General features: G+C 50.5%; 13 protein-coding genes across 13 annotated transcripts; 4 read left to right on the top strand and 9 right to left on the bottom strand.

The window, feature by feature from the left end:
- Positions 1-238: 238 nt before the first annotated feature.
- On the bottom strand, positions 239-1,370 carry HO173_006302 (uncharacterized protein; the record flags this gene model as incomplete). The annotated part of the gene is made up of 3 exons (XM_037308213.1): positions 239-542; positions 617-1,200; positions 1,284-1,370. 3 exons carry the CDS (start codon positions 1,368-1,370, stop codon positions 239-241), a joined length of 975 nt encoding a protein of 324 aa, XP_037164987.1.
- Positions 1,371-3,762: 2,392 nt separating this feature from the next.
- On the bottom strand, positions 3,763-3,996 carry HO173_006301 (uncharacterized protein; the record flags this gene model as incomplete). The annotated part of the gene is made up of 1 exon (XM_037308212.1): positions 3,763-3,996. The coding sequence occupies one exon, from the start codon at positions 3,994-3,996 to the stop codon at positions 3,763-3,765; it is 234 nt and encodes a 77-aa protein (XP_037164986.1).
- Positions 3,997-4,005: 9 nt separating this feature from the next.
- HO173_006300 (uncharacterized protein) lies at positions 4,006-4,413 on the bottom strand (the record flags this gene model as incomplete). The annotated part of the gene is made up of 1 exon (XM_037308211.1): positions 4,006-4,413. The coding sequence occupies one exon, from the start codon at positions 4,411-4,413 to the stop codon at positions 4,006-4,008; it is 408 nt and encodes a 135-aa protein (XP_037164985.1).
- A 142-nt stretch (positions 4,414-4,555) lies between these two features.
- HO173_006299 (uncharacterized protein) lies at positions 4,556-4,936 on the bottom strand (the record flags this gene model as incomplete). The annotated part of the gene is made up of 1 exon (XM_037308210.1): positions 4,556-4,936. One exon carries the CDS (start codon positions 4,934-4,936, stop codon positions 4,556-4,558), a length of 381 nt encoding a protein of 126 aa, XP_037164984.1.
- Positions 4,937-5,311: 375 nt separating this feature from the next.
- Positions 5,312-6,425, bottom strand: HO173_006298 (uncharacterized protein; the record flags this gene model as incomplete). The annotated part of the gene is made up of 2 exons (XM_037308209.1): positions 5,312-5,777; positions 5,971-6,425. The coding sequence occupies 2 exons, from the start codon at positions 6,423-6,425 to the stop codon at positions 5,312-5,314; spliced, it is 921 nt and encodes a 306-aa protein (XP_037164983.1).
- Positions 6,426-7,556: 1,131 nt separating this feature from the next.
- HO173_006297 (uncharacterized protein) lies at positions 7,557-8,420 on the top strand (the record flags this gene model as incomplete). The annotated part of the gene is made up of 1 exon (XM_037308208.1): positions 7,557-8,420. One exon carries the CDS (start codon positions 7,557-7,559, stop codon positions 8,418-8,420), a length of 864 nt encoding a protein of 287 aa, XP_037164982.1.
- Positions 8,421-8,661: 241 nt separating this feature from the next.
- On the bottom strand, positions 8,662-10,558 carry HO173_006296 (uncharacterized protein; the record flags this gene model as incomplete). The annotated part of the gene is made up of 3 exons (XM_037308207.1): positions 8,662-9,037; positions 9,129-9,639; positions 9,736-10,558. 3 exons carry the CDS (start codon positions 10,556-10,558, stop codon positions 8,662-8,664), a joined length of 1,710 nt encoding a protein of 569 aa, XP_037164981.1.
- A 2,329-nt stretch (positions 10,559-12,887) lies between these two features.
- HO173_006295 (uncharacterized protein) lies at positions 12,888-13,247 on the top strand (the record flags this gene model as incomplete). Its single annotated transcript, XM_037308206.1, has 1 exon — positions 12,888-13,247. One exon carries the CDS (start codon positions 12,888-12,890, stop codon positions 13,245-13,247), a length of 360 nt encoding a protein of 119 aa, XP_037164980.1.
- Positions 13,248-14,101: 854 nt separating this feature from the next.
- HO173_006294 (uncharacterized protein) lies at positions 14,102-14,542 on the top strand (the record flags this gene model as incomplete). Its single annotated transcript, XM_037308205.1, has 1 exon — positions 14,102-14,542. The coding sequence occupies one exon, from the start codon at positions 14,102-14,104 to the stop codon at positions 14,540-14,542; it is 441 nt and encodes a 146-aa protein (XP_037164979.1).
- Positions 14,543-15,938: 1,396 nt separating this feature from the next.
- HO173_006293 (uncharacterized protein) lies at positions 15,939-17,874 on the bottom strand (the record flags this gene model as incomplete). The annotated part of the gene is made up of 4 exons (XM_037308204.1): positions 15,939-16,334; positions 16,388-17,285; positions 17,360-17,727; positions 17,791-17,874. 4 exons carry the CDS (start codon positions 17,872-17,874, stop codon positions 15,939-15,941), a joined length of 1,746 nt encoding a protein of 581 aa, XP_037164978.1.
- Positions 17,875-18,516: 642 nt separating this feature from the next.
- HO173_006292 (uncharacterized protein) lies at positions 18,517-20,179 on the top strand (the record flags this gene model as incomplete). The annotated part of the gene is made up of 3 exons (XM_037308203.1): positions 18,517-18,567; positions 18,616-19,798; positions 19,866-20,179. The coding sequence occupies 3 exons, from the start codon at positions 18,517-18,519 to the stop codon at positions 20,177-20,179; spliced, it is 1,548 nt and encodes a 515-aa protein (XP_037164977.1).
- Positions 20,180-20,530: 351 nt separating this feature from the next.
- On the bottom strand, positions 20,531-21,197 carry HO173_006291 (uncharacterized protein; the record flags this gene model as incomplete). Its single annotated transcript, XM_037308202.1, has 3 exons — positions 20,531-20,561; positions 20,741-20,855; positions 21,128-21,197. The coding sequence occupies 3 exons, from the start codon at positions 21,195-21,197 to the stop codon at positions 20,531-20,533; spliced, it is 216 nt and encodes a 71-aa protein (XP_037164976.1).
- Positions 21,198-22,061: 864 nt separating this feature from the next.
- On the bottom strand, positions 22,062-25,535 carry HO173_006290 (uncharacterized protein; the record flags this gene model as incomplete). The annotated part of the gene is made up of 3 exons (XM_037308201.1): positions 22,062-24,910; positions 24,965-25,179; positions 25,441-25,535. 3 exons carry the CDS (start codon positions 25,533-25,535, stop codon positions 22,062-22,064), a joined length of 3,159 nt encoding a protein of 1,052 aa, XP_037164975.1.
- Between the last annotated feature and the right edge of the window lie 614 nt (positions 25,536-26,149).

Below are 26,149 nucleotides of genomic sequence, written 5' to 3'. Positions count from 1 at the left end.
CCAAGGTCCCCTTTTTGGATCCCTTTAATCGTGCATGGAGCAACGAGGGACTGCTAGTCGTTCTTTTGGTAAGCAAGATCGCGAAGGGTGAGCGGTTTTACTATGCTGTGACAGAATGAAGTTAAAGAACTTCAATAAATATGTTGGGATGTAATCAACACTAACGCATCCTCCAGAAATATGCTTTTCGTCCTCGCATTGTCGCATTGCTCTTGTGGTACTCGTAAATCATCACCCGTCACAAGAGAGTATCGCCCAGCGCGCACCTCACCAAGGAGCAACCCGCTCTGATTGTGTCCGCAGCACCTACCGCCTCCAGAGAAGGATTCACTTCCACCAAATCCATAGCAACAAGACTTCCAGTCTCATGCACGCACTCGGCGATGTAGTCGCCTTCCCGCAACGTCAGGCCACCTCTCACTGGGGTTCCAGTGCTAGGGGCCCATTGAGGATCCAGAGCGTCGACATCAAAGGAAAGGTGAATGGGAGTATCGTGCCCAATATGTCCCAACGCCATTTCCATGACTCGGCCAATACCGTGTCTATCGAAACTGTAAGGGTCCAGGATCACCACGATTCATCACGTATTCCAGCGACGCAAGAAAGGGATCCATACTTATCGATATCATGCATGCTAAACGCCTTTATCCCGTGCTCCCTCAGAATCTTCTTCTCTCCCCTATCAATGTCCCTCAAGCCAATATACACCAATTTCTTCAAGCTCAAAGCCTTCTCTTCTCCCAGCCACCCAAACATATCTGCCTTCTCTTCCTTTGCGAGTCCGGTCAGAAAAGCAACGGGCATACCATGAATGTTGCCGCTTTCGCTCGTCTCCGGCGTGTTGATATCTGCGTGTGCGTCCACCCAAATCACCGCCATTTCCCTACCAAGTCTTTCCTTGATGGCTCTAGACGTGCCCGCGATTGTGCCAATCGCGATGGAGTGGTCGCCGCCCAAAGTCAGCACCAGGCGGCCGTGCTTTGCGTGCTCGTACACTTGATTGGACAGCTGCTTCGTAACGGCGCTGACTGCGAGTGGGTTCTTCATGTTGCGGTAGTCTGGGTCGGAGGAGGGTATGAGGCTGGAGTAGTTGTGGACTGTGTCATCGTGATGCAGTGTATAGCCCAAGTCCTCTTTCAGCTGGGTAAGGAGGCCGGCGGATATGAGGGCGGTGGGCGCGGCGTCCACGCCTGGTTTGCACTTTTGGAGGGGAGGTTAGCCGATTAAAGACGTTGGGAGAGGGCGTGTCTGTAGGGCATTGTTATGGAAAAAGGAGCAATTACCTGGCCACCGGAAAACCCGACGGCTACTACCCCTAACTCGTTGCCTGCGGACAAGAATTTGGAATGAATTGTGGAAGGGAAAGTCATTATTGTTGCTTTTAAAAGTCGCTCGAGTGTGGAATGATGCCTGTAATGAAGCCTTTGCACTAGGGCAAAAGTTATTCCAGAGAAGGGGTATTTCGAGTGATGCAACCAGAGAATGAAAAGAGTAAGAGAAGGGACGAACAGGCTGGTAAAGACAGTGGCATTTATATTGGGAAGGAACGTTGCGTGCACCAAGAAAGTCACTCGGCCACAGCTCGGCAGAAACGTAAGACGCTTGGCAACCGCCGTCAAAAGCTGCGCTTAGGGTACAGACCCCTCTACTATTCCTGGTCTACCTTAACGTTTTTCGTAATGATCAGTAGGCAACTTAGCGTAACAAGAATACCATAAGTATTATTTACAAATAAAGATTTATTACAAGATTCAACGTATCTACCCTAAATCCCTTGAAGAATCTTTTATATCAATTATTTTCAATCTCATGATATCGTGGTTTAAGATTCCTCCCGGGAGTCTCCTGAGAAAGCGAGTCTTCTATAATTATTTCGGTGAATACGAAGCCAAGCCTCGTTTTCGGGATCTGGCTACTGTAAATTACATCCACGCTTTAAAATTCAAATAGCAAAGTTCTGCAGGGATATCTGAGGTACGGGGGGGGGGGAGGGGCGGGGGATGGACGGAGGGACGGGGGATGGGGGGGGTGAGGATGGGGACCCGTACTTAAAGCAGTATTACGTTAAATAAAATACGGCTTATCAAGTAGGAAAAGATCTCAATTAGGGATATCCTGCAAAATTTAATTTTAAAAATACTAGGATCTGTAAAAACGATATTATACACAATACTTATCCCTAACCTTTCAATCGGGGAAATATTCCTACAATTTGCTAAGACTTCCAGGTATGATTAGTAAAACCTCCTGGCGACCTTAAAGTACCAACTTCACGTACGGATGCGTAATGACTACATCAAATAACAGCGCCAATCGTAAATAGTAGGTATTTGACCGTAAACAATATAGAGCTAATGAAGATAGATAGAGGCTCGGCATTATCTATTCACCGGCATCCACTTTTTAGCGTCGGTTAAAGGCAGTCATTCATAATATAACTAGCATATTGATAGATTCTAAAATCTTTCGAAATATAAAACATATCTATCTACTAATCTGATACATGTTCCAGAACTTGCGCAGGATCGACAGCAGCGAGTAGGGCAACGGTCAAGTTCTGGACCGAGGCATTGGCGAGGGACGAAGTCTAGCTTTAAGATCTGATGGTGGGTTTGTAGAGCCTGAGCAGCGTTTTTCGCGTCGGTTGGCGATGTCATGTCGATTTTGATTGTCATGACAGTGTCACCTGGTCCGTTGGCGAGGTAGGAGAGCTCTTGAACGGAAGGAGAGGACGTGTCTCCGACGCTGGCGATGACCTCTGTGTTGGGGCGAGAGAGAAAGCGTTTGCAGAGACCCAGTGATCCAGACCACATTGCTCGATTGTGACATGATGTATGACTGAGTGTAGAAAAGGGAAAAGGTGATTCTTCTGATGACTTCTCGTACGTTGGCAGAAGTAAAGAGAATTCGCAGCCTCGCAGCCTATGAGCACTTTTCAGATAAAGTGAGAAGGTGGGGGCTAGTGACGGGTGACACAAGGACAGACAAGGCAGACAAGGCAGCAGCATGCATACCCTACAGGTATTTGACCACTACTCTTACTCTATGATCGGTCAAGGCCTTCCGATACAATGCAATTTACAATGCAGACAGTCATAGCCATCCAGAAGCTGCACAACACTCCAATTGACAGAAGATGCTGCCCTTCATTCAGGACTTCAGATTCTACGCAGATCAAGCAGGCCTTTGGGTCAAAGGGAAGAATTGGTCGAACCGTCTAGCTGGATCATACACTGCCTTGATCCTCTGCAGCCTGCCTAGATGCTTGCCACATATCGAGTGCAAACTTTCAACCCCGTTCGCGTAACTGATGTGGCTAATGTAAGGTCGGTTGATATTCAAACACCCATAACAATGCCATTGCCGCACGAGATGACGATCCAAAAATGCTGACGTTTCATTCATAGACGAACCGCTCGTCGGCATGAAGAGATCACGAACCGATGATCCAAAGGCCTTAGCTTCCGCATCCAGCCCAGTTCCATCATACCATGGGATTATCGCAGCGTTATAGTTGAGGGATGAACGAAATACATACGATGATGACGCATCGCCAAACGACATTGCTTTCGCCAACGGATATTTCTCACCATCACAGTGCTATTCCCCGCGCCCGGGTTTTCCAAGAAAGATTTATACTGATCCCAAATGGTGCGCCACGTAGCCGCGATCATTTTCGTGAACCACTCGGTACTGTACTGGCTTCTGCGGTACTGGTCTCTATGGTACTGGCTTAAGGTGGATTGCTTTTGCGCTGTGACTTCAATATTGCAACGCTTCTATCACCTCTTCTACCTCCTTCCCTTGTTCCTCAAGATCTATGATACAAAAGTCACGGAGGACCGCCAATCCACTAAGGTGGTTTTCTTCGGCAGCAAGCTCTCCTACTGACATTCCCTGCACTTCCAGCATGCATTCTTTGATGTCTAGTGATGTTGTGGATTCCGGATCCGTATTAGACAACTCCTCAAGCCTCTCCTGCCTGCGTCGTCCCATGGTGTCCGTTTACGCCAGCTGAAGAGGATGTGCCTCTAAGTACTCTTCAAGGGTGGAGAGTCTGCCTCGGGCGTTCTGCACAGCCCAAGCAACCAAATTCTCAGAATCTGGGCCGAAGTAGCCGAACTCCTCTGGGTAGCTGAACGCCTCACCAAAAATGTCATGCCCGAACGATAGGCTCTTCTTAAAGTCCTCAAGCGGGATCTGCTTGTAGACGACGGTCTTGCCTGTGGCCTTGGACATGATGGCAACCACTTCCTCCATACTGTATAGCGCCGTGGCGGCGCAGAACGTCTTGCCTTCGTATTTGACAGGCTCGGCGAGAATAGCGCCAACGAACTTGCCTGTGTCTCCAACAGCGTCGATCATGGGCATCTGGGCCTTGAGAGTTGTGGCGGGCCATAACCCAGGTGCCATCGAGAGCCTGTCGTGGAGCCAAGAAGGTCATAGACTGGAAATTCTGCATAAAAAATCCCGGCGAGTAGAAGGCACTCTTGATGTGAAGACCTCGAATGTACTGCTCAGCTTTTACCTTGGCATCGAAGTGGGTGACCTTGGTCTACTTGCTGCCAGAGATCTCTTTGGCTGGCGGCAGAGTGCTGAAAATAATGTACTCGGCACCTTTCTCGACGGCGACGTCGGCAATCGTCTTGCCACTGTTGTACTCGACCTCCAAGCCGTCGGGGCCGAAGGAAGGTGTTGTCATGGCGAAGACGGTGTGCACGCCGGTCAAAGCTGTCTCGAGGGAGGCCCGTTTGAGTACGTCACCCTGGACGACCTCGACCTTCCCCTTAAGCTGCTTGGCCTTCTCCGAGTTGACATCACGAGTGATAGCACGGATCTTGTACTTTTGGGAGAGCTCTGGGTCGTGCAGCACATAGTTGATGACTGAACTGCCTTGTTGGCCGGTAGCTCCAAAGACTGCAAGGATCTTGGACATGTTCTGCGCTGTTTTGAGGTAAATGTCTGGGGAACGTTGATTTTGTGAATCTTGGCCCTTTCCTAGGAAGCACTTCAAGTTTGATGATAGTTCTCAAGGAAGCAGGTATCCTCGATTTTGTGCAAACTGACAAATGGGAGATTGTCAGCAAAGGCCGAGTCTTGTGCAAGCTGACAAATGAGAAACTGTCTTTGCTGACAGATGCAAAATCGTCGCAGAAATCGGACGAAATCAGACGAGATCGGACGCTGGACCTAGGCGATGCTTTGGCAATAATATTAGTCGCGCAGTTGTGAGTTGCGCTGATTCATTCAAGACTCACATAGCAGTTTGTGCGAATTAGGATTGTCGAATGCATTAATATGGTTAGACGAGTCAGACTTGGACTACAATCTTAGTCCCACTGACACCTGCTCTTGACGTGTTCAGCGCCTTATTCAGACCCTGCAGACCTCCAGCCTCAATCCGAACCCGTGGGCTGGGAAGGACAGTACCCGAATTTAGACCGTCTCGCAGCCAGACATGGAAGCACTTGTACATATGGTCGCTTCTTTCCGCCGGGTCCATAGGTGGTAGAACAAACTTGACCTCAGCTCCCTCGAGCGTCGGGGCTCCCGGGAGCAGAGGAGGGGCATGGGCAACCTTGGCGACTGCATCGCCCATGGTGTGTCTGAGCACGTCCAACGTGGGCTGCAGGGATCCCTCCACGACGCAAATTGCGGTCCGTAGGGTGACGCCATCCTTCTTCACGGTGTCTATGATCTGTGAGACGACATCGCTCGCTTTGTAGTCGAAGACAACGTCAGCTCCGAGCTTCTTGAGGCATTCATGGTTTTTGGTACTGGCCGTGGTGATAGACGGTGAAGCCCATTAACTTTGCGGATTGAACGGCAAAGGTACCAACGCTGCTGGCGCCGCCCCAGATCAGGACTGCCTGCTTGTCCTGAAAGGGATATTTGGTGCCGAGCGGGATTCCAGTTGTGGTCCAGCTCGACAACGCGGTCAAGACGGCCAAGGGGAGGACGGCACCCTACTCGAAGGAGAGGGCATCCGGGAGCGCAATGACGCCTTCTGACTGAGCCAAGACATATTTCTGGAAAGCGCCATGGTCTTGGGAGCCGCCTTGATAGAAAGACGAGGCAAATGCGATCGCTCGGGATCCGGACGGAGGGGCATTGGAGACGTTGGAGCCCACCTTGACGACAAGGCCAGCCACATCGGACCCAACGACGGCGGGATAGCTGGGTGGGGGCATACCGAAATCGCGCTGAAGATAGTCGACTGGGTTCACGGCAATGGCCTTGGCTTCGACGAGAACGTCATTAGGACCGGGCTCGAGGGTGGCGCGGTCCACGACAGACAATGGACCTCCCTTCTGCGGGAGGATTGCTGCTTGGTGCTTCCCAGCCATGGATGCTTGACGGATAGTAGTGAGCTTGGACGAAGATTTGGAGGTGAAGGAGCGAGACAGATTGGAAAGTCGGTGCATTCGGTATTTGGTGATGGTGCAAGGATATTAACTACAGTGTGGTGGTGCCTTACCAGGTACATTACCCAGTACGTACCTAGCTCCGTATTTAAGCATGCGGACTTTAGCGTAAGGCCGTCAGGCGATTCGCACGGCTCGGTACAGGTAAGGTAGAGTAAGATATTACCCCTATTTTCATAATCATTGGGAAACTAGAATCGCGATTTTGGCCACCCCCTTCAAAAAACAAAAAAAGTGCTTTTCTTAAATGGCCTCACAACGATAACTTGTAACGTTCTAAAAAACTCTAGATTTTAATAATTATATAAGAGATTAAGAATCTCGAATTATAAAAGATTCTAATTATTCGTTCTATTATAGAATAAAGATTTAATAAATTCTTAGATTTTTTAAGATAGTCTTGGCGAAAAAAGTAGCCGAGGTAAAATTTTCAAGTTCGCGATATATTCTCACTTTTTATATTTCACTTATAAGATGAAAATTTAGATCTTTTTTAAAATCTAGAGATAGATTACTTAATATAATAAGTAGATATCGTAAAACTTTTAGACTGTAAAAACAAGTGGTGGTGAGGTTATACAGGAAAATCCAAATTTTTGATTTTTGATTATGGGGGGTGCCAAATTCGCAGATTTTTTTTTAGTTTCCCAATGATTAAGAAAACAGGGGTACTAGTGTCATCCGCTTTCAGCCCTAAATACATCTGAATTCTATCCTTTCCCTCGAACCTCACGCTTTGTCTTACTACAAGGCATTTGCAGTGCGGTCAGTTGACCGTATATGACTGTCAAATGACCGAGTAGGTCTGACCTGACGTCACGTGTCGTATGACAAATCCGCATCCCTAACCAACTTCACGCCTTTCCCCTAACTACAGGTCGAGCAAAGGTCGACTCCTAGGTACAAGTGTAAGAGTTTTCTACGTCAGCTGCGAACCTTTTCGACTCTCGGACCCCCGCGCTTAGGGAAAGGTATAGATGGCATGGGTGAAGGACCTCTGTTGGCGCCATGATTGATGGGAAATCCCAGCTGCCCATAGCTGACATCTCAGTGCACTGCCGGACATCCAGATTTGACGAAAACGTGGTCCCTTGAACGATCGAGATATTACCATCGAAAAGTTTGGGTACAATGCCAGAAACGAGACCCAAGTCGGTATTAGTGACCGGCGCGAATGGCTACATTGGCAATGCGGTCGCGCGAGCCTTCGTACGTGCAGGGTGGATCACCTACGGACTCGTCCGCAACCAAGAGACCAGGGCGTCCCTCAGAGCAGACGAGATCATATCCATCCTTGGATCAGCAAGTGACAAAACCTACGTCGAGAGGTCGGCAAACCAAACAAGATTCGTGTTCGACGTGATGGTCTCTTGTACCGAGCAGATCTCGGACTATGTTCCGCACTTCAATGACACCATTGCCCTTTTACGCGCGCTTGCTACAGCAAGCAGTAAAATGGGTATCCGTCCTTTAGTTATGTTTACGTCCGGGTGTAAGGACTATGGTACGACTGGTCTCGATCGGTCAGACAATCTGTCGCCGCACACAGAAGAGTCGCCGGTGAATGCACCGTCGCTCCTTGCCGCACGTGCATCCCACGCCATCAAGATCTTCGATCATACGGATCTCTTCGATGCTGTAGTTGTCCGTCCCACCACCCTCTACGGTCTCAGTGGCAGCTTCTACGGCCCAATCTTTGACGTAGCAACTAAGGCTGCCGAGAAAGGCGTGCTGGAGCTTAGGGCAGACCCGAAAAGCATCATGCATGGGACTCACGTCGATGACTGTGCGGAAGCTTACGTTGCACTTGCTGAGGCTGATAGGGATGTGGTAAAGGGTCAGTGTTACAACATTTCAGGGCGGCGGTACGAGACACTTGAGGAGGTTGCGAATGCACTTGTTGAAGAGTATAAGATCAAAGATGGTGTCAAACATCTACCGGAGAAGGAAAAGAATGCGGCAGTGGATGTAGTGCAGATTGTTGTTTGGCTTTAGCCAATGGGTGGGTTCTGAGAAGTTGAGACGCGATCGTCGGGTGGCGGGACAAAAGACAGCCGTTCTCTGAGGCGGTACATACGTACAGGAAAGCGTACGAGGCGGCTGTTGCCCAGAAGCATGGCAACGTGCAAAAGATCCAAAGTTTCGTCCGTACGGCAGATGCTGGGCAGAACACCGGAAAACAATGATCAAACTTGTATATAGGGTTATGAATCGCTTTGGACTCGCCGATTTGCTATCATGACGTCTTCCGTTGTCCCGATGAACACTCATTGTGCTGTCCAATCGGACTCCACGCTGCAGGGGCACCAGTGTATGGCTCTGTCTCCAAGGGGGCCATCCCATCGTCCATCTCTGTGCCACCTCCGTCAGCTTCGTCCTGCATTAGAAGACCTTCATCAAGGATTATCTTAGGCTCTTCGAAGTCGCCTTGACGCAAGCAAACTCTAATATCGCCGAGCATTCGATCTGCGGCATCAGCAGTCCACTTATCGCCTTCCCCTCGTTGTCGCTGAACCTTTTTGGAGATGTCGTTACCACCAAGAGACGCTGCGGTGACAGTACTTTTGAAATCCAAGATATCGTATTGCGGCAGATGGCGCCAGAATCTCGTCCTGATACCTTCAATCACGATGATTAAGAGGATGACTAGATTGACCAGAAGTATGAGGCCAAGTACAAGTGGCTTTCCGAAAAGGTACGAACCGAAGGTGCCTGCGATGGTCGTGCTTGTTGTCTTCATTGGCTATGGCGATCTGACCACTTCCGTAGATTCCGAGGATATCGTCGAGGGTGGCCTCGAATGAAGCTTCGGTGGCTCTGAGTCCGGCTTCGCGGCGAGTCAGGTTACCGTAAGCGGAAGATTTGTACGTGGTATTCACGTTATACTGAAACGCGTCGCCCATTACCGAGACGTAAAGAGAGGGGCTGATCTTAGACAGAAAGTGTAGGGACGTAACAGTGTTATTAACAAGGAGTCCCGTTGGTTCAGGGTCGGTTGCCGCACTACCGCTGGATTTGACGACGGTTATCGATGAATTCGTGACATTTGCTGTGACCGTGGATCTTGTGGGGATGAATTCCAGTGAGCATTCCAAATTAGCAAAGTCTCCGCCATACCAAGCCGTTGCTGCAATGCCAACCATATGCTGTCTCTGGTTATTGCTCTCGGCGAACCATGCAAAGGTTACGGCTTCCACAGGATGCACACATTTCTCTTGACCATGACGACCACATCAGGCTATAACTGGATCATTGGCCTTTTGAGTCATATTTGACAAAGATCCTCGCAAGCGAAATACCCCAAGGTTACCTTGATTCATCTGGTATTCGATCTTGAGGTTATCAGGATGGCTGGTGTGATCGCACTGTACGCTTGCATTATAGCCAGTCTCTTCAAAGGAGTACTCCGTAAGCCGGAAGTCCATGGGAAGGTCACTGACGGATTCAAGCCCTAAAAAGGAGCCAACACCATAAGACCGCCCATGATATGTCCACTTTGGATTGTCCAGCTGTGAATGATTTCGAGGTGCACCATCTGGAGTTATGGCCTCTCGGGCAGTAGTGAGTAATGCATTCTGGTAATATGGTAGAGGACAATTGGACACGTATTCAAAGGATGATGGTTGCCTCTGAGTATGGCAATGTTCCAGGCGAAGACCCTTATCGAACTGTTCGCCCCAATAATGTTTTGAAGCTTCAGTAAAGCTTGGAACCAATACGCTGCCAAGGTTCTTGAGCTGCGTGGTCGGTATTGGGGTGAAAGCGCTGGCCCACAAGGCAGCGGGTCCATGGCCAAGCCCAAGAGCCAAAAAGACGAGCAGCCAGCTCTTCTTTGGCAGATTCCAGTCCATGCGAGGTACTGACAGAGCATTCAACAGTCCAAGAGTATCAAGCCTGACAGCTTTGGTAGGATGAGCTAGCCGCGTGCGCGCAGGAAAGATGCAAAGTATCGCTAAGACCGCGGAAGCCTGGAGCATTCCCATTATACCAGACATGACTTGTCTCACTGCCGATACCGCCGAAGGATTGTCTGATATATGGCGGCGCCATGACCCGACCACGAAATGGTTCCGGTATATGAGTAAAGTATCGAAAGAATCAAAGGAGGCAGCACAACAAGTATCGGAATACATTTCGAGAGAATGCTTGCTCTGGGTCCCGTGAGAGAAGAACGTCTTAGGTGTTTGGCTGCAGGGTTTCTCTTGGTGAACATAGTTGCATTTGTTTCCCTCTCACTGCGGAGAAAGATTCGAAGTGACGATGAACAGAGAAAGGTGGAGGTTTGAATTAATGAGAATCGTTGCTCCAGCAATGAAAACCGGGACTGAAGTATGAGTGCGGCAGCCTTGCTGATACGAAGAAGCTCTGTGCAGCACGCAACAGACGCGGACCACAGTCAGGCCATAACAATGTAAAGGTCAGACGGGCAGCCTGTTATGAACTAGGGACACGGCTACTATCGGTACCGCATTAAGTTCCTGATGGTGTCGAGACAAGGCTCGACTCCGGCATTGCTCTTGGCCCGCATATCGTCAGGTCTCGTGTATCGCATTAAGAAACGCCAGTTATCGCCTCAGCATCTTCGAAGAATTAACTATCAATTGCATTTCACCCAGCTGCGGTCGACTTGCCGGCACTTTGGCCAATGAAAAGGTCTTCGTGCCCACCATATTTGGAGTATTATTGATTGTGTAGAGGGACAGCCTGATCCAGAGGGGCAGGTACTCGGCTAATGTAGGTCTGTGCGTGGCGTGACTGTACAGGGTACAGATTAAGTGTAGAGTCTAAGCATCATTAGATACCCCAGTGGTGAGGCTTGTCAACTTTAATCCCCGGTTTATTTCCTGGTGGCGTACTCGTACCAGTAGCAGGCAAAGTGGAAGACATTGTCAGATTGCAGCCTCGTGAGCAGTAAGGCACTTCTCTGGTGCACAGGTATTCAAACTGCTGTGTATTGAATCAACTCCGCCAAAAATGGCGGGGTGGAAAGGTTTTCTTGCAGGTCAAAGTTGCTTACTCTGGTAGTTACGAGTAGGAGGTGAAAGATATTCTGCAATGCAGGTCAAAGTTGCTACGCCAAATTTCCTGAGCGCCTTGCAAGGAAAACAACGCTGTCCAGCCTTGCGTACCGTACTTTCTGCACGGCGTTCACTCTACACGCATTTTAGCATCTCTAGATAGTTAGTTGTCGGTGCGAAAGGAGAGTCTGGCGATTGTCATTACCCACAAAGATTTTCGGAAAACTAGAAAGAAACTCAACCATCAAGATTCATGATCTAAACGCTAGTAATTGACTAAGTCATCTCACAGCGTCTGATTGAGATGCATCGTCGAGGAGGTTGTCCATTAAGGTCTCCATCTTTCTTTCTTCCACGCTGATCCTCCATTTTTCCATCAATAAGCGCGTGCGTATTGTAGGAGATGGAAACCCGCCAGACAAGAACTCTGTGGTAGGCCTCGGGCCCGTAGCTTATCCAAAGGAAGCCTTACCATGAGACAAAAGTACTTTTTGAGCTGCAGGGGCTTCTGTAGACAAGATGGGCCTGGACTGAGGGTGAGAAGAACAACAGCAATGCAAACAAGGTTTCGTAATTCGCGATAAAAAGCACATTCTCCAGCGGAAAAGGAGAACGACCAAGGCCAGGAAATTCGCGGTCAGGACTACGCGATCCCAAGTTCGTGATTTGATGTCGGGGTCTCTAATGGAGTCTCCAAGGCGTAAGCTTCAGGCCAGTAAGGTTATCAACGTTGGTATCGAGCCCATCTTCGCCCTGAAGGAAACTGCTCGAGTCGAAACCGTGCAATTCGTAAATGCTCAGCAATTCCTAGCCATTCTTTCTTCATCTCGGACAAGCTTTTTGAGAGAGGTGAATTACTAAATGTTTCGCAAACTTCAGCTGTTTTCTTTTCGTTTCAGACCAGCGATTAAGCCACAAATATGTGACAAATCCTGAGCTTGTCTTCATGAACTCGGACAACGCTTTCGGAAATAGAATCATGAATGTTTGACACATCCTTGAGCTTCTCTCCTCGACTCGAGCTCTGCTGTCGTAGAAACCAGGGGATGAAGCGATCAATGTTTGGCAATCTCTGACTCCTTCCCTATCCGGTCAGACATGACATGAAGGGACAAACCCACGTTAGTTTGGCTCCCCCCCAGTCTTTGTTCCGTGTCATCTTCCCCTGTCACTGATCCAGTCTGTCCGGTTTTGTATTCCAGGCGGTCTTAAGAGTGAGTAGAGAAAAGAGGAAAGCTCTCTGCTTTCCTGTGTTTCCTTTCATACCCAGCATGCGCATACAGCAAGAGACTCGACACTCTCTCTCATACCCATCAGCATTTGCACACACATACCCACACACACGCCCCCAAGCTTCCAAACTCAGCATCCACAGACCGCATACATCTCCGCACAAGCGAATCATCCATCACCAACAATATCAAGCCACCGGACAGTTGTCACGATGTCTCAGTCTAGGATTCCTCGGCCTTCCCAAGGCAGCTCCCGTTCCTACACTCCTTCCCTTCTCCCTTCGAATCCTACCCCAGTCAATTCTACCGGCTACCACGGCAACCCCGTTACGCGCGTGTGCCGAGTGATCTTTCGCAACCCCGATCAAGGAGGTTACCCAACTATCACGGTCGAGGGGTTCGACGGCACAGGCGACCTACCAGGTCAGGGACCAACTATGGACCTGGTCGACGACTCGAGGAAGAACGAGGGGAGGCCTTGGAACATTTTGTCGAGTAGTGTTGAAATGACATTCTTCCCCACCGGCCCCGGAGTTTTCGGCTACGAATGGAGCCGTCACCCCCACAATTAGAGGGTTTCTGGGAGGCGTCGGCGGTGTGGGTGAAGGTATGGGTGGAGCGAGGGAGGAGTTGACAGGGCTGTGTCTCTCGGCAGCGGCGAGGATCAAGGGTCACCACGTTTCCACTTGGGCGCAGGCGCCAGACCTATCGGGCAGTAACGGCTTTTAATAGCGGGTTTTAGCTCGGCGTTTCGGAGGAAAAACCATGCGTTGTTGCTCCTGCGGTCTTTGTTTCAGCCTTATGTTTCAATACTCCTCTTTAATATCTGACCGTTTTCCCATCAACTTGGACATGACCTTAAGAGACCAAACCAATAGAAGCTTGGCAATTTGGGCGGCTTCGTTTCGTTTCGTTCCGTTGCGTATCATTTCAACCTCTCCAATCTCCTAACGAGCCAGCACCCGTTTCTTCTCAACTCGAGCTTCGCTGTCACAGAAGCCATGGGATCACACCCCAAAAGGTTAGTAAATTCCACTCTTTTCCCTTCAACTCAGACACGACCACAGGGGGCCGAGACCACGGATATTTGGCAACTCTTGCAGCTCGTTTTCGTTTCATCCCGTTTCAGACCTTCCAGTCTCTTGCTCAGCCTTTGCTTTCTCGAATCCCCTGCGGTGTGAGTCATGAGTATAAGATGGAAGAATGCTCCCTTCTCTTTGTGTTTCCTTTTCATATCTCCTGCAAGCACAGACAGACGGCCAAAGACTCTCCACACAGATTCGGACACACTAGCATCCACACACACACACTAGCATCTCCACACACCACCATCCACACCGCGGACCATCCTCTATGCACCGCACCAATCTCCACACAGGCAAACCATCCATCACCAGCAATACCAAGCCACTAAACATCAGCCGCGATGTCCTCCTCCCCTTCTCATGGCACTCAAGCTCCTGAGGCTTCTCAAGCCGCCATCCCCTTCTCTTCCGATACTAGTTCCTCTGAATTCCCAACCGACAAATCTAAGCCTCCTACTTCCAAGGGGCCCAATACCGCCGAGCAAATTATCCATAAGTGCGCCGAGAATTATAAGCGCGTGTGCCGAGCGACGAAAGATGGATCAGAGGCAAAGCCTCAGTTCGTCGAGCTCTGGCAATGGGATGGCGAAGACTTGCCTGGTGGGGGGGAATGTACGATCTACTTTTACAGCGACGATGAGATAGAGGAAGTGGAAGACAAGCTCGGACCCTGGATTGACCCTCTTACTGGTCTGGGCGACACCGTTGAGGCAACCTTCCGCCGTCCCGTTGGGTCCGAAGGCGAGTTTGCGGTAATCATGACCGATCGTAAGAAGACCTAGAGTGATTCTAGGAAGCGTTGGCGATGTGGGTGGACTAAGGGGAGGAGTTGGGAGGGCTGTATCTCTCGGCAGGGCCGAGGATCAGGGTCATCAGTTTTCGTTGAGGCGCAGGCCTCATGACCTATCAGAGAACGGTGGACTGCTCTGCTTTTAATGACATAATCCGGTTTGGCGTTTGGGAGGCAAACATGCGTTGCTATTCTTGTGATTTTTGTTTCATCCCTACTCTCTGATACCGCTCTTTTGTTAGAACATTAGACGCAGCCTCTCATGCCAAATTAAAAATACTTGTAACCCAATTAACGGAACTCTTCATCTCCGACCGGAGGAGATCCAGGAGTATTTGCATTTTTCTTGGTCTGAGATTCAATGAATGACGAATACACCTCTTTTGCCACAAGAATGCGGTCACGTTGACGGAGTCAGGGCGGCGGCAGTGGTAGGCGAAACACGGAGGCAAGTCGCTATCCTACCGCGGAAGGATCGCGGCCCTCGCAGATTTGGCACCCAATGTCCACTTGGTCCGACGACAGCAGTAGCTGCGGCCTCTTCCAATTCCGTAGGAAGTGCGTGTTCAAGTATCTGTGTAAACGGAACTGGGAGCAGGTGATAAGACGGGTGCCTATTGAGAGCATAATCGATCGCGATACGAGGTAGCGATCCTAGCGTCAGCGTGCGTAAGGTGTCTCGACTGTAGGCTCTCGCTGGACTGGCTACTCACGGTAGTGACTAGGTTCCATGCCGTTGATGGCAGAACCGGCAACGTTGTCCGTTACTAAATTGAAATGTCACGGGGCTGAGCGTAACTATTGATATTGAATTGCCTGAATTGCCGCAAATTGGTGGTATGATTTCTTGTTATAAGGTCGACGGTCGGAGATCAAGCTCACAGTTACCTTATGCTGTCAGCTTTTCCGTAGTCAATCTGATGTCGACTACCACGACACCCTTTGCCTTGGGATATCGTAGAAGAGAGCGACTTACCTAAAGTGTACGAGCCGGCTGTGGGGAATCTTGAGAATGAGCAGTCGAACTAAGGCAAACGGAGTCTTTGCGTCGGCAAGAGGTTTGCGGTAAGAAGCGCATCCTCCAGGTAGAGGAAAATAATCAAGGCTAGGACATTCGGAATCAGCTGTGCGACCGCGGGAAGTTGTGATCTAAGGTCGAGGTTCATGAAGGATTCTCTAAGGCGTTCTTTGAGGTCTTTTTTTTCTCTATTCTATGCTAGCGCTCCGTTTTCCCCATTGATGCGAAGTTTCTGCTATGAATATGCACCAGAGATCTCTTCAGACTAGGATGAGCGGGATTCCCCGTCACCACCGTCCAATTGTTCGACGGACAGTGCCGTCCTTCGATAGTTCTGCAACACCGCATTCGAGAGTGATGGAGCTAGCCATCAGCCGAGCCAGTGATTACATAAAAGTTTGGCGTGGCAGAATTGCCCTTCAGAACTACGTGCAGCGCCTTTGCATATTTCGCTAAGTACGGGAGACAAGCCGCTTGGAGATGGATAATCGTAATCGATGTTGTAAATGCGGAAGCGCAGGAAATCACTGACGGCGGTGTGGACGACATGATGAGTTCCAATGTGGATGTCTCTGTAGAGGGGTGCCCCGATTGCTACAGTCTTAAGGAGGGTTGATTTCCGCTTTTTGTTCACAATGTCCACAAACATAGCCGCTAGACCCTTCACGAAATAGTCCATAGGCATCGCGGATCTTCCACTTATTTCAGGTAAGTTGCGGATATTTAGCACCTTGAGATATGGCATTTTTATGAAAGCCCTCGCAATCTAAAGACTGTCAGAGTTCGCACATTCTACGGAGTGAAGGTCAATTGTGTTACCGCTTCATGTAATTTGTCTGAGCTACTGATTACCTCCCAATCAAGCGGTATTCCAAGGAGCGTCAATGATGGGCAATTCCGGGCGATCACCTTCAGATTCCCAAGCCTGGGAGAGAACATAGAGGTTGAGGCATCTAACCGTGTTCTAGGTCCGCGTCTCTCATCCCACACAAGCGTTTCAAGCGTTTTGCCGTGGACTTTCAGGATTGGCTCAAGATACTGGACTGTCAGGGCATTGTCAATAAGCACTTGAAGGTGGTTAAGCCCGCGAACGGACGTGAGAAAGCTTTCGAGACTGGTGGAGAAATTCGGATCAGGATCTTCGAGCCTCACGAAAAGAACTTGAAGCGCACCGAGAGCGAGCCTTGATGAGTCTCCTTGACCCGTGAGCAGAGAAAATGCTTGACTTAGTCCAGGGCACGATTCGAGTCTCAGCTCAATGACGTCGTTGAAATCGATGTCGAGGGCCATCTCCCCTTGGATGACACTCCTAAAGTCAAGACCACACAAATACACTGACTCCAATAACAGGTCCACCGGCGGCTCCAGACCCTTTGCAGAAAGTGTTTTTTTAACATCAACCGCGAACGAGGCACACATCTTATCATATTGTGGACGCCTATTAAGGGCGAAGTCATGGGCAATGCGATTGTTGAACCCGAGATCGAGATGGTCCAAGGTCTCGGCATTTTCTACTAACATGCTGGCTGCCCACTGGCAACCACCACGGCTAAGGTCCATACTCTCGACGGATAATTGGTCAATCCCTTCAATCACTGAACCCGAAACGTTGCAGGCCGAGGATAATCTGTTGCAGAACAATATATCCAGGTTGGCCTCCTGCCTTTCGAATAGAAGGTTCAGAGTCGAAACATTGAGCTCGCAACTATGCTCCCACCTACTTGTCTGGTAAGCTCTTGTCCGTTGATGGGGATTCGGTGCTTCAATCTAAAAGAAGGAGAAAAAACGTGCCTAAACACTTCCAGTCGATTTTGGGGCAGCTTGACGATTAGCAGCCGAATGAGAGTATTTAGGGCATTCGATGCTGAAATTTGCGGAAGGTAGAACTGGAGCTTTGTCTCCGCTAGAACTTCTTCTGGGGGCCGGGAGTCCTCAGATTCTCGCTGGCTGTCTCGTAACGGAGATTGTTGGGTCTCAATGGAGAGCTCTGTGGTATATTTGAGACCATCCCCAGTAGAGCCCAGAAGACCTTCCAACGAGGGCAACCGTGACCATTTTTGAGGCACTCTGATGACGACTTGGTGGTAAAGCTTAGGAAGGACAACCGCCTTGATGGTCTTGCAGGTTAGACATAATCTGTTGAGGTCAGAATAATTGACCTGCAGCATATTTTGGCATTAGATATTTGGTCCTCTCCCAACACTTCGGGGTGAATCACTTACGTCTTCGAATATCATGCCCTGAAGTTCTAGTGGAAGTTCCACCAAACGCGAAGGTTTAGGTTCGGTCTTCCCTGGATCTTGCATTGTGGACTGGAAAGCTGTATTTAAAGTGAGTTGTTGAGTCCGCCGGCAAGCATGGGCTGATGAAGTGAGATCAAGATTGAGTCTTGGTCACCTCATAGTATGCGAGAGACAAAATGTGAGCCATTGAAGGGACTTACAAAGTCAACTTCACATGTGCCTTGTTACAGTGGCTGATAGATGTCTTGTATATGAGACAGTGCCTCAGGGGGTCTCCAAATACGTGTCATTGAGTTGTGTTAAGATCGATGCCCCCGAGGCCCCGTAGCGCGTAGATAAAGCAACCAGCCCTTAACCGGATTGGCTCCAAACCACTTGCACGGTATGTCGATTTATCATAGCGGCAACTTGCGGAGGGCATTTGCCGCTCCGCCATCCGAAATTCGACCGTGATGCGGAGAGACTGCATCAGAAACATCAATACTTATCGCCTACGGCTGGCCGGGCGTTGTATGTATTTCCACTTAAATCTAATGAAGCTGTTTTTCAAATCCTCCTCTGTCGTCTTCATGCATAGCGAGCCGAAAAATTCTTCGACCCCTCTAAGGTTCAATTGACTTTCGCAGCAGGTCGGATGTTATAACTTGAGCTCTGGTCCGCCCAATTCAGAACATTGGAGCTGTAGGCATCCTACATACGACCATCATGGTCTCCCAAATAATACTCTGTCTGCGGGCAACTTCTCCTCTACGCCCTGTGAGTTCCATACTCTTCATTAACAATGGAGCTGACCGCTCGTTCCAGTCCTCCCTCCACACCCGCGCCTTCTCCACCACGCTCTCTCGAAAAGAAATCAACAAAATTCTCCCCTCCGCCTCAGCCGCTCTCGAAAACATGAAAGGAAATACCACCCTCTTAGCCGGCGGGTTCGGCCTCTGCGGCGTCCCCGACACCCTCATAAACACCGTCCACGCAAACCCTCACATAAAAGGCCTTACCGCTGTCTCCAACAATGCTGGCTTAGTAGGCTCAGGTCTCGGTCTTCTTCTCGAATCGAAACAGATTTCGAAAATGATAGCGAGTTATGTGGGCGAGAACAAATTGTTCGAACAACAGTACCTAAAAGGCGAGATAGAAATGGAATTGACACCCCAAGGTACACTGGCCGAACGTTGTAGAGCCGGCGGAGCAGGTATCCCAGCCTTTTATACCCCAGCAGCGTTCGGCACTGTTGTACAAACAGGCGAACTCCCTTTACGGCATAATGCAGACGGCTCGGTGCAGTCGTACAGCCAGCCACGCGACGTGAAAGTGTTCAATGGCAAGAGCTACATAATGGAAGAAGCCATCCGCGGGGATTACGCATTCGTAAAAGCATGGAAAGCGGACCGTTTAGGAAACTGCATGTTCCGCTACGCGGCAGCGAATTTCAACGGGGCGATGGGGCGGAACGCGAAAGAGACGATTGTCGAAGCAGAACATATTGTGGAGCCAGGTGATATAGATCCGGCGGCTGTACATTTGCCGGGCATCTATGTCAAGAAGGTCATCCAGAGTACGGCGGAGAAGAAAATCGAGAAATACAACTTCTCGCCAGATGAAGGGGCGGGCGCGGACACGGGGGCTCTTGGGAAAGGGGAAACGGCGGGAAAGAGAGAGCGGATTGTAAGGAGAGCGGCGAAGGAATTTAAAAACGGCATGTATGCCAACCTAGGCATAGGAATGCCCATGCTCGCGCCGAGTTTTGTCGACCCCTCGGTATCCGTCACGCTGCAATCAGAAAATGGTATACTAGGACTGGGACCGTATCCGAAGAAGGGCCAAGAAGATCCGGACTTGATCAACGCGGGCAAAGAGACCGTCACATTACTGCCCGGCGCGAGTTGTTTCGGCAGCGACGAGAGCTTCGGCATGATCAGGAGCGGGAGGATCGATCTGACGATTCTGGGTGCTATGCAAGTCTCCGCGAAGGGTGATCTTGCGAACTGTGAGTCCTAGCCGATACACCCATCCATCCCGTGAGCCGCATCCCATGCTAACATGATCCTTGACAGGGATGCTCCCCGGCAAAATCAAAGGCTTCGGCGGCGCCATGGACCTCGTCTCGAACCCTCAAGAGACCAAAGTCGTCGTCACCATGGAACACGTCGACAAGAAAGGACGCCCCAAGATCCTGAACCAGTGTGCATTCCCCCTCACCGGCAGAGCCTGCGTTTCGAGGATCATCACCGATCTCTGCGTCTTTGACGTCGATTTCACATCCGGACTCACGCTCATCGAGCTCACCGAGGGCGTCACGGTTGATGAGATCCGGTCGAAGACCGAGGCGGCGTTTCAGGTTGCGGATACTGTAGCGCCGATGTTGTGATTTATACGTTGAGTGGGTGACTGTCTTGGACAAATGGGAGATCGCATAGGGATGGCCGGCTAGAGCCTTGGGGGAAATGCATGTGGTGGCGTTCACTCGGGGGCATTGCTGGTCCGTAAAGTTAGAAAGACGCAAGCGAATCGAATCGAATCCTCGTAGCAAATAGACATCATTCATGCATTCAATGCGTCGAACCTGGAGCTCAGAAGCGCTTCATTTCTATGTGGTACTGTCATCCGCCCAAAGTCTCCCCGCAAGCACCCCATCCCTCCATACAGGTCTTCCCTCCCCACCAGCCAGACCTCTCGATCCACCGTGCCATCCATCCCTCCATCCCCGGGTGCGAAAAGCCTAGTTCGAGAACTTGTCCGGCACATGTTTCCTAAGTGACCAAAACCAGTCAGCATCCCCACATCTTCCACCTCCCCACCGACAAGCACGGGACCATGTATATCGAACAACGGAAAACAAGTATATCGAACAACGAAAACCAAAAACAAAAACAAACACAAAAACAAAACCAAAAACCAAAAACCAAAAACACAAACACAAAAAACCCACCCCGTAGCCTTCTCAAACATCCCCCTGGCCTTATCCGTCACCTTCTCATTCACCCCGCGCTCCTTCTGCGGATCGACCTTGCCCTGACCGAATTTCTTCTCCGCCGCGTCGAGGCCTGGCGGTCGGCTCGTTAGCGGTGAGGTTTCATCACGGTGGGACGGAGAGGTTTCATGGGGCACGGTGGGACGAGGGAGGATGAGGGCAGGCGAGGGACGATGGAGGATGAGGGCACGCGAGGGACGGTGGAGGATGAGGGGCACGCGAGGGACGATGGAGGGATGAGGGCACGCGAGGGACGGTGGAGGATGGAGGATGAGGGCACGCGAGGGAAAAGGGGGGCTAGGGAAGTGAGAGCGAGGGAAAAGGGGGCTAGGAAGTGAGACGGACCCTTGTCGAGGTAATCCTCCTGCCCGCCGGCGGCGTTACCGCCCTGTTGTTGACCTTGTCCTGCGTTCATGGTTGATGGTGTTGGTGTTGGTGTAAGTAAGGTGGGTGGAAGGATGTGGGTGTGGGGTGGAAGGGGGGTGGGGGTGTGGGTGTGGGTGTGGGTGTGGGTATGGGTATGGGTATGGGTATGGGTATGGAGATGAGGCGGTAAGAGTGTTAGGTGAGGGATTGGAGACCGAGGATGAAGAAGGAATTGGGCGGATGGTGGGATTGTCTCGATGTTTATATTCTTGCTTTGCGCCTTCCACTTGGAGGGGTTACGCTTGGCACTCGTCACGCCAAGGGCGCCGAGACCGTTGCCAAGAGATAAAGTAAAAGCATTGACGATCAGGATCGGAGACATAATTACCCCGATACTGAAGATGCAGGTACAGATTCGCTGCTCTTCACAATTGCTCGTTCAATCAGGCGGAAGCCTCCTCCCTGCGTTGCCATCTCGTTACTGTGGATCAAGACATCGCACGGAAATCAATCAACCCCTCAACCACGTCAACCCCGCTTCCAATCCCCATCCTCGTCTCGGCGGCAAACACAGAGATATCGCTAAGATCATTGGCAATGTCCTCGCCGCCTATGGCTTTCCCATGAACGGCATCCTCACAATGCAACCTTATTCATTGCAGGCTTTGCTCGTTGGTGACGGCTATCGACGCCAAAGTGGCTGATGCACAGGCCGCCTTTCATGAGTATGCGCAAGAGGTGAGCATATTTAATGGTACTGTCGTTGTTGTGCGCCAGGGCGTGGTGAGGACAGATGGCGTGGCGATGTTGGTCATTGGCGAGCTGAAAGCTCATTTCCAGGGGCGCACTGCGAGTGAGAGACTTGTTGATCGAGTGTTAGCGATTTAGCGATAATGATTTGGCTGATCCAAACTCAATCGTCTTCTACGTCTCCATCGACACTCATACTATCCACGTCGCTTTCTGTCTTAGCAGTCCCAACCCGCTCCAAGTCAGAGCTTGGAGGCTCACTTACTGCAGCAGCCTGGCTACCAGCACGAGCCGGCTGTTGGAAGGAATTTATTTCGAACTCCCTCTCTTGAGCAGCGATAGTGTCAGGGTCGAGTACCCGGGCGTTTGCGAGAAAATCGATGGAAGAATCATCGTCAGAGCCAGACGAGGTGGAGACGGAGGGTGATCTTTTACTTTCGTCTGATAAAGAGCCGAGGAAGAAGTTCGCAGGCCTGGGATCGACAAGATCCTCTACCGAAGACTTTGCTGAAGCTTGAAGCTTCTCGCTGTAGTAGTCGACACAGAGGTCTTCGTCTTCGTCTTCATCTTCGTCGTCACCATCGCCAGATTCTGATGAAGAGACTGGAGGACAAAGGTATGAGGGCGGAGGCACTGACGAAGGTGGCATATCTGTCTTCACAGTTGAGACGATTTCACTCTTGATGGGCCCACGATTGGTTTGACTGCGCGGGATATCCTTGGCTTCACCAAAATTCTTAGTGGATCCTCGTGGCATGCTGTGAAGCAGACGTCGAATCTGGCCACGTGAACTGGAGAATGGTGATTGCGCGCGTGAGCCTCGCCTCTTCACCCCTCCGTGACGCACTTGTACTTTAATCATGAAGTTATCCTCCGGCTGTATAAAACCAAGTCCTGAAGCCTCCATGGGAATCGGTGACATGGTTGAGAGGTCTGAGATCGAAGACCTCAGATCTTCGAGGTCTAATGCGGAACGCGTTGCGACTGTGCTGCCGACGTCTAAGTCCATTGACTCTGGGACACCGTCTCCATCTGGAACATAGTCGCTCTCGCTCTCATCCAATTCCTCATCGTCCGCTTGTTGAAGACAACCAATCGGCTCTTGCGTATAACGGCAATAAGCAGCCCCATTATGCATTGCAGCATTTGATCCCCCACTTAGGTCTGTGCAGAATCTGGCCTTGTTGTAAAATATGATAGGCCCATTCTCCCGATTCTGCTTGCGCAGCTTCACTTCTGATTCACGGACGCCGTGAGAGCCAGAATTGAGTCCGGTGGCATTTTCCATGGGATCAAATGATGAGACTGAGTTAGTTACGTGAGCTGAGTCATCGTCATCTTCAGAGGTTGCACCGTGAAAGAAGAGTGGTTTGTAGTGGAACTTGTCCATATCGTTGGGCTGTTCCAAGTACACGGGTCGTCGTTTCGCTCCGACCTCTGGAGTTGCAGACAAACCAATGGTGGGAAGGTGAAGAGCACTCTTTTGCTCTTGACAGTCCTCGAGGCCCGCTCTGCTTGGTATGCCTGCCAATGATCCTTGTTTGCTGACTGACACGCTAGTGTCTGTGGATTTCCAATTTCCTGTGTCGTCACTTTCATCGCTGCCGGAACTCAATTGGGTCCCATCGGTTCCACCTTGCCACCTGACCTTCGTACCGTCCGTGGAGAGCTCAAACTTGGAGCTGACATTGGCGACAGCATTTCTGATGAACTCCGGAGTCACATTTAGCGTATGCAACTGTGCCATGCTTGTGAGCAGATTGAGGAATACCCATCCGTCATCCGAATCTGGTTTGGCATCTAAAGTCGCTGTTGGTGATGCAAGACCCAAATGCCGAATGTACTCGATATTGTCTGATGGCACTTGCGCGCGACGTATGTCCAAGTCGAGTGGGCGTGTAGGTCGTTGATCCGGCGCGAAACCACGACTCGCCCGCGGATCTCGGGACCTGGAGTCCTCGCCATCAGTGCTTTGACGTGATTGTTGACCGGTCGGGTTTGTTTCGCTTGAAGAGTCGATCTGTGATCCCGCACAGCGCAGAAGAATGCGAGCCTCTCGCATGCCTTCTGTCAGCGGGTTTCGGCCGCGGCTCTCGACAGTCTGTTGTGATTGTTGAGCAGCCAAGTTGGCCTCGCTGAGGGAATCCACTTTCAACTCCGCGCTGTTAGGCAGGATACAAGCCTCTCGCACGCCTCCTCGGATCGGTTGAAACTTGCGGCCGCAATTTTCAAGTGGGAGTCTATCCGCTTGCGCAGCTGATTGCGACACTTCCTGCTGCTGATGAGACTGAATGTGTCGGCCTGCTGCCCTTTTGCCGGTAAAAATCTGTTCGAGTCTTCTAACCACTAATCTACTTTTGGCCCTCTCAGACATCGGGAGCGAATGCTTTGGCACTACTGTTTCTGGTATGTGATGAAGGTAAGATTGCACATCATGCTGTCGTGAATGGCACTGAGCCTGCCTGTCTTTCTGTGCATGGTCGTGCGACTGCTTTTGCGAGGCTCCTGTCTGGCCTGACATGGAAGCATACGCGGAATCCACGGGTTTAGAGCCTTTGGAATAAGAAGTTGAAGAGGACGATGGTATGTGATTTTTCAAAGCTACAGCAGTGGTTTTGAAGCTCCCAGGTTTGAAGAGGGACGTTTCGGGCGACTCTTCACTACTGGAGGCGAAGCTCCGCAGAATCTCCTCCAACTCGCGTTTGCGATGGGCGGCCAGTCCATGTATTCTGACCTCAAATAATTTTTCCTCCTGCAGATGAGAACAATGGAGTCTTTCGTATTGCTTTAGCTTCCTTCTGAGCCTTTTGTTTTGTATTGTCAGGTCGTCGATCACACCACGAAAGTCCTCACTATTGCTTTCCTTCGCCTCCATCTGAGAGAGCAGAGACCTTGTCGGAGCAGTGGGTTGGCCGGGGTTGGAAGGGTTGAACGAGGATCCATCAGAGTGTACAGCACAGGCACTGTTCCCAGCGGAGTACGTCCTTTCGTTGAGGTAGAAAGGCGGATCGTCTAACAACAGGTGAGCAAGGTGCCTAGACATTAAGATGCGCAAGTGAGACTCACTATCGAGGTATGGGACATCCTTCGTGCCGGAAGCATTGTTGTTGGTGTCCTTGAACCATCTCTCTGCCTTGGCACGACCGCCTGTTGCCTCATAATTCCCCACTGCTGCGGTCTTCGCTCTCTTCGACGGGCGTGGGTCCGAGGAATCGGAGATCTGACGAATTGACGATTTGGGGTGCCGGGACAGCATTTGGAGTTGTGGGGAACTCAGCGCGCTATCCTAGCCTAATATGGTAAATGACTGGAGCCAAGCAGAATCCCACTTTGCCTTGTTGCACTCCCTGACGTGTCTTGCGGAGCGATCAGAGTCTGATTGCTCGATCTTCTGGAAGTGGACCCATTTTACCAGCGTGATCGGGTCGAATTGGTAGCGAAGAGATGGGAAAGGATTCGAGGAGGGAAGGTGTCTCGCAGGTCATGGAGATGGGATATGGCTGGCTGTTGATGCAGTATATGTAGGCTCTGGAGGGGCAGACCAGGGTAAGTAGTGGGGTGGGTTCGTTGCTGGAGATGAGGATGATGCAAAGTTGCCAGAAGGGTAGGGAGGGCAGGAGAGGGTTGGAAGGAACATGTTTGCGCGCTGCTCTTGAGGAATAATGATAATAATGAGAGGATCGAGGCGGAGAATGCTCCTTCGGAAGGCATGCATCCAGCGGAACGAGGCATGGTGGATCACTGGATCGAAGATTTTTAAAGTATTTTTCTCATTGGGCCAGGGCCAGATGTAAGTCGATGATATTTCGATCTTGAGGAACTTTTCTTCCAGATGGTGAGAGGTTAAAGAAGGGGGGGCACTAGCATGGAGATCGGACCAATCAAACACGCTGAGTCAGCGAGCCGCATCGACGATTGTTCGACGATTCTCGTTTAATATCCTCAAACCTTGCCATCTGTATCCCGTAGTATGGAGTATGGCAAGTTTCCTTTGGGACTAAGTATGAATCGACGATAGAATACGGTAGAAAGATACCTAACTACCTATCCCATCACGTTGCATGATAATGATAATAATGATAAGCGCTCAGGATCAGATGAAGTAGATGATTTGCCAAATGCCAACTTTTCTCCACCCTTCACCGCCATGACAACTGAGAACCTGGGACCCTTTGACCTCTGCAATCATAAAGTATGGGAAAGGAAGGTTCAAGATGCTATCCCTCCGACGCTCCCATTTCTCGGCTAGAG

Source organism: Letharia columbiana (assembly GCF_014066305.1).
Source record: "Letharia columbiana isolate WasteWater2 chromosome Unknown Sc0000018_s1, whole genome shotgun sequence".
NCBI lineage: Eukaryota > Fungi > Ascomycota > Lecanoromycetes > Lecanorales > Parmeliaceae > Letharia > Letharia columbiana.
Note: the sequence above shows the minus strand (reverse complement) of the source record. Positions and strands in the feature narration are given on the sequence as shown.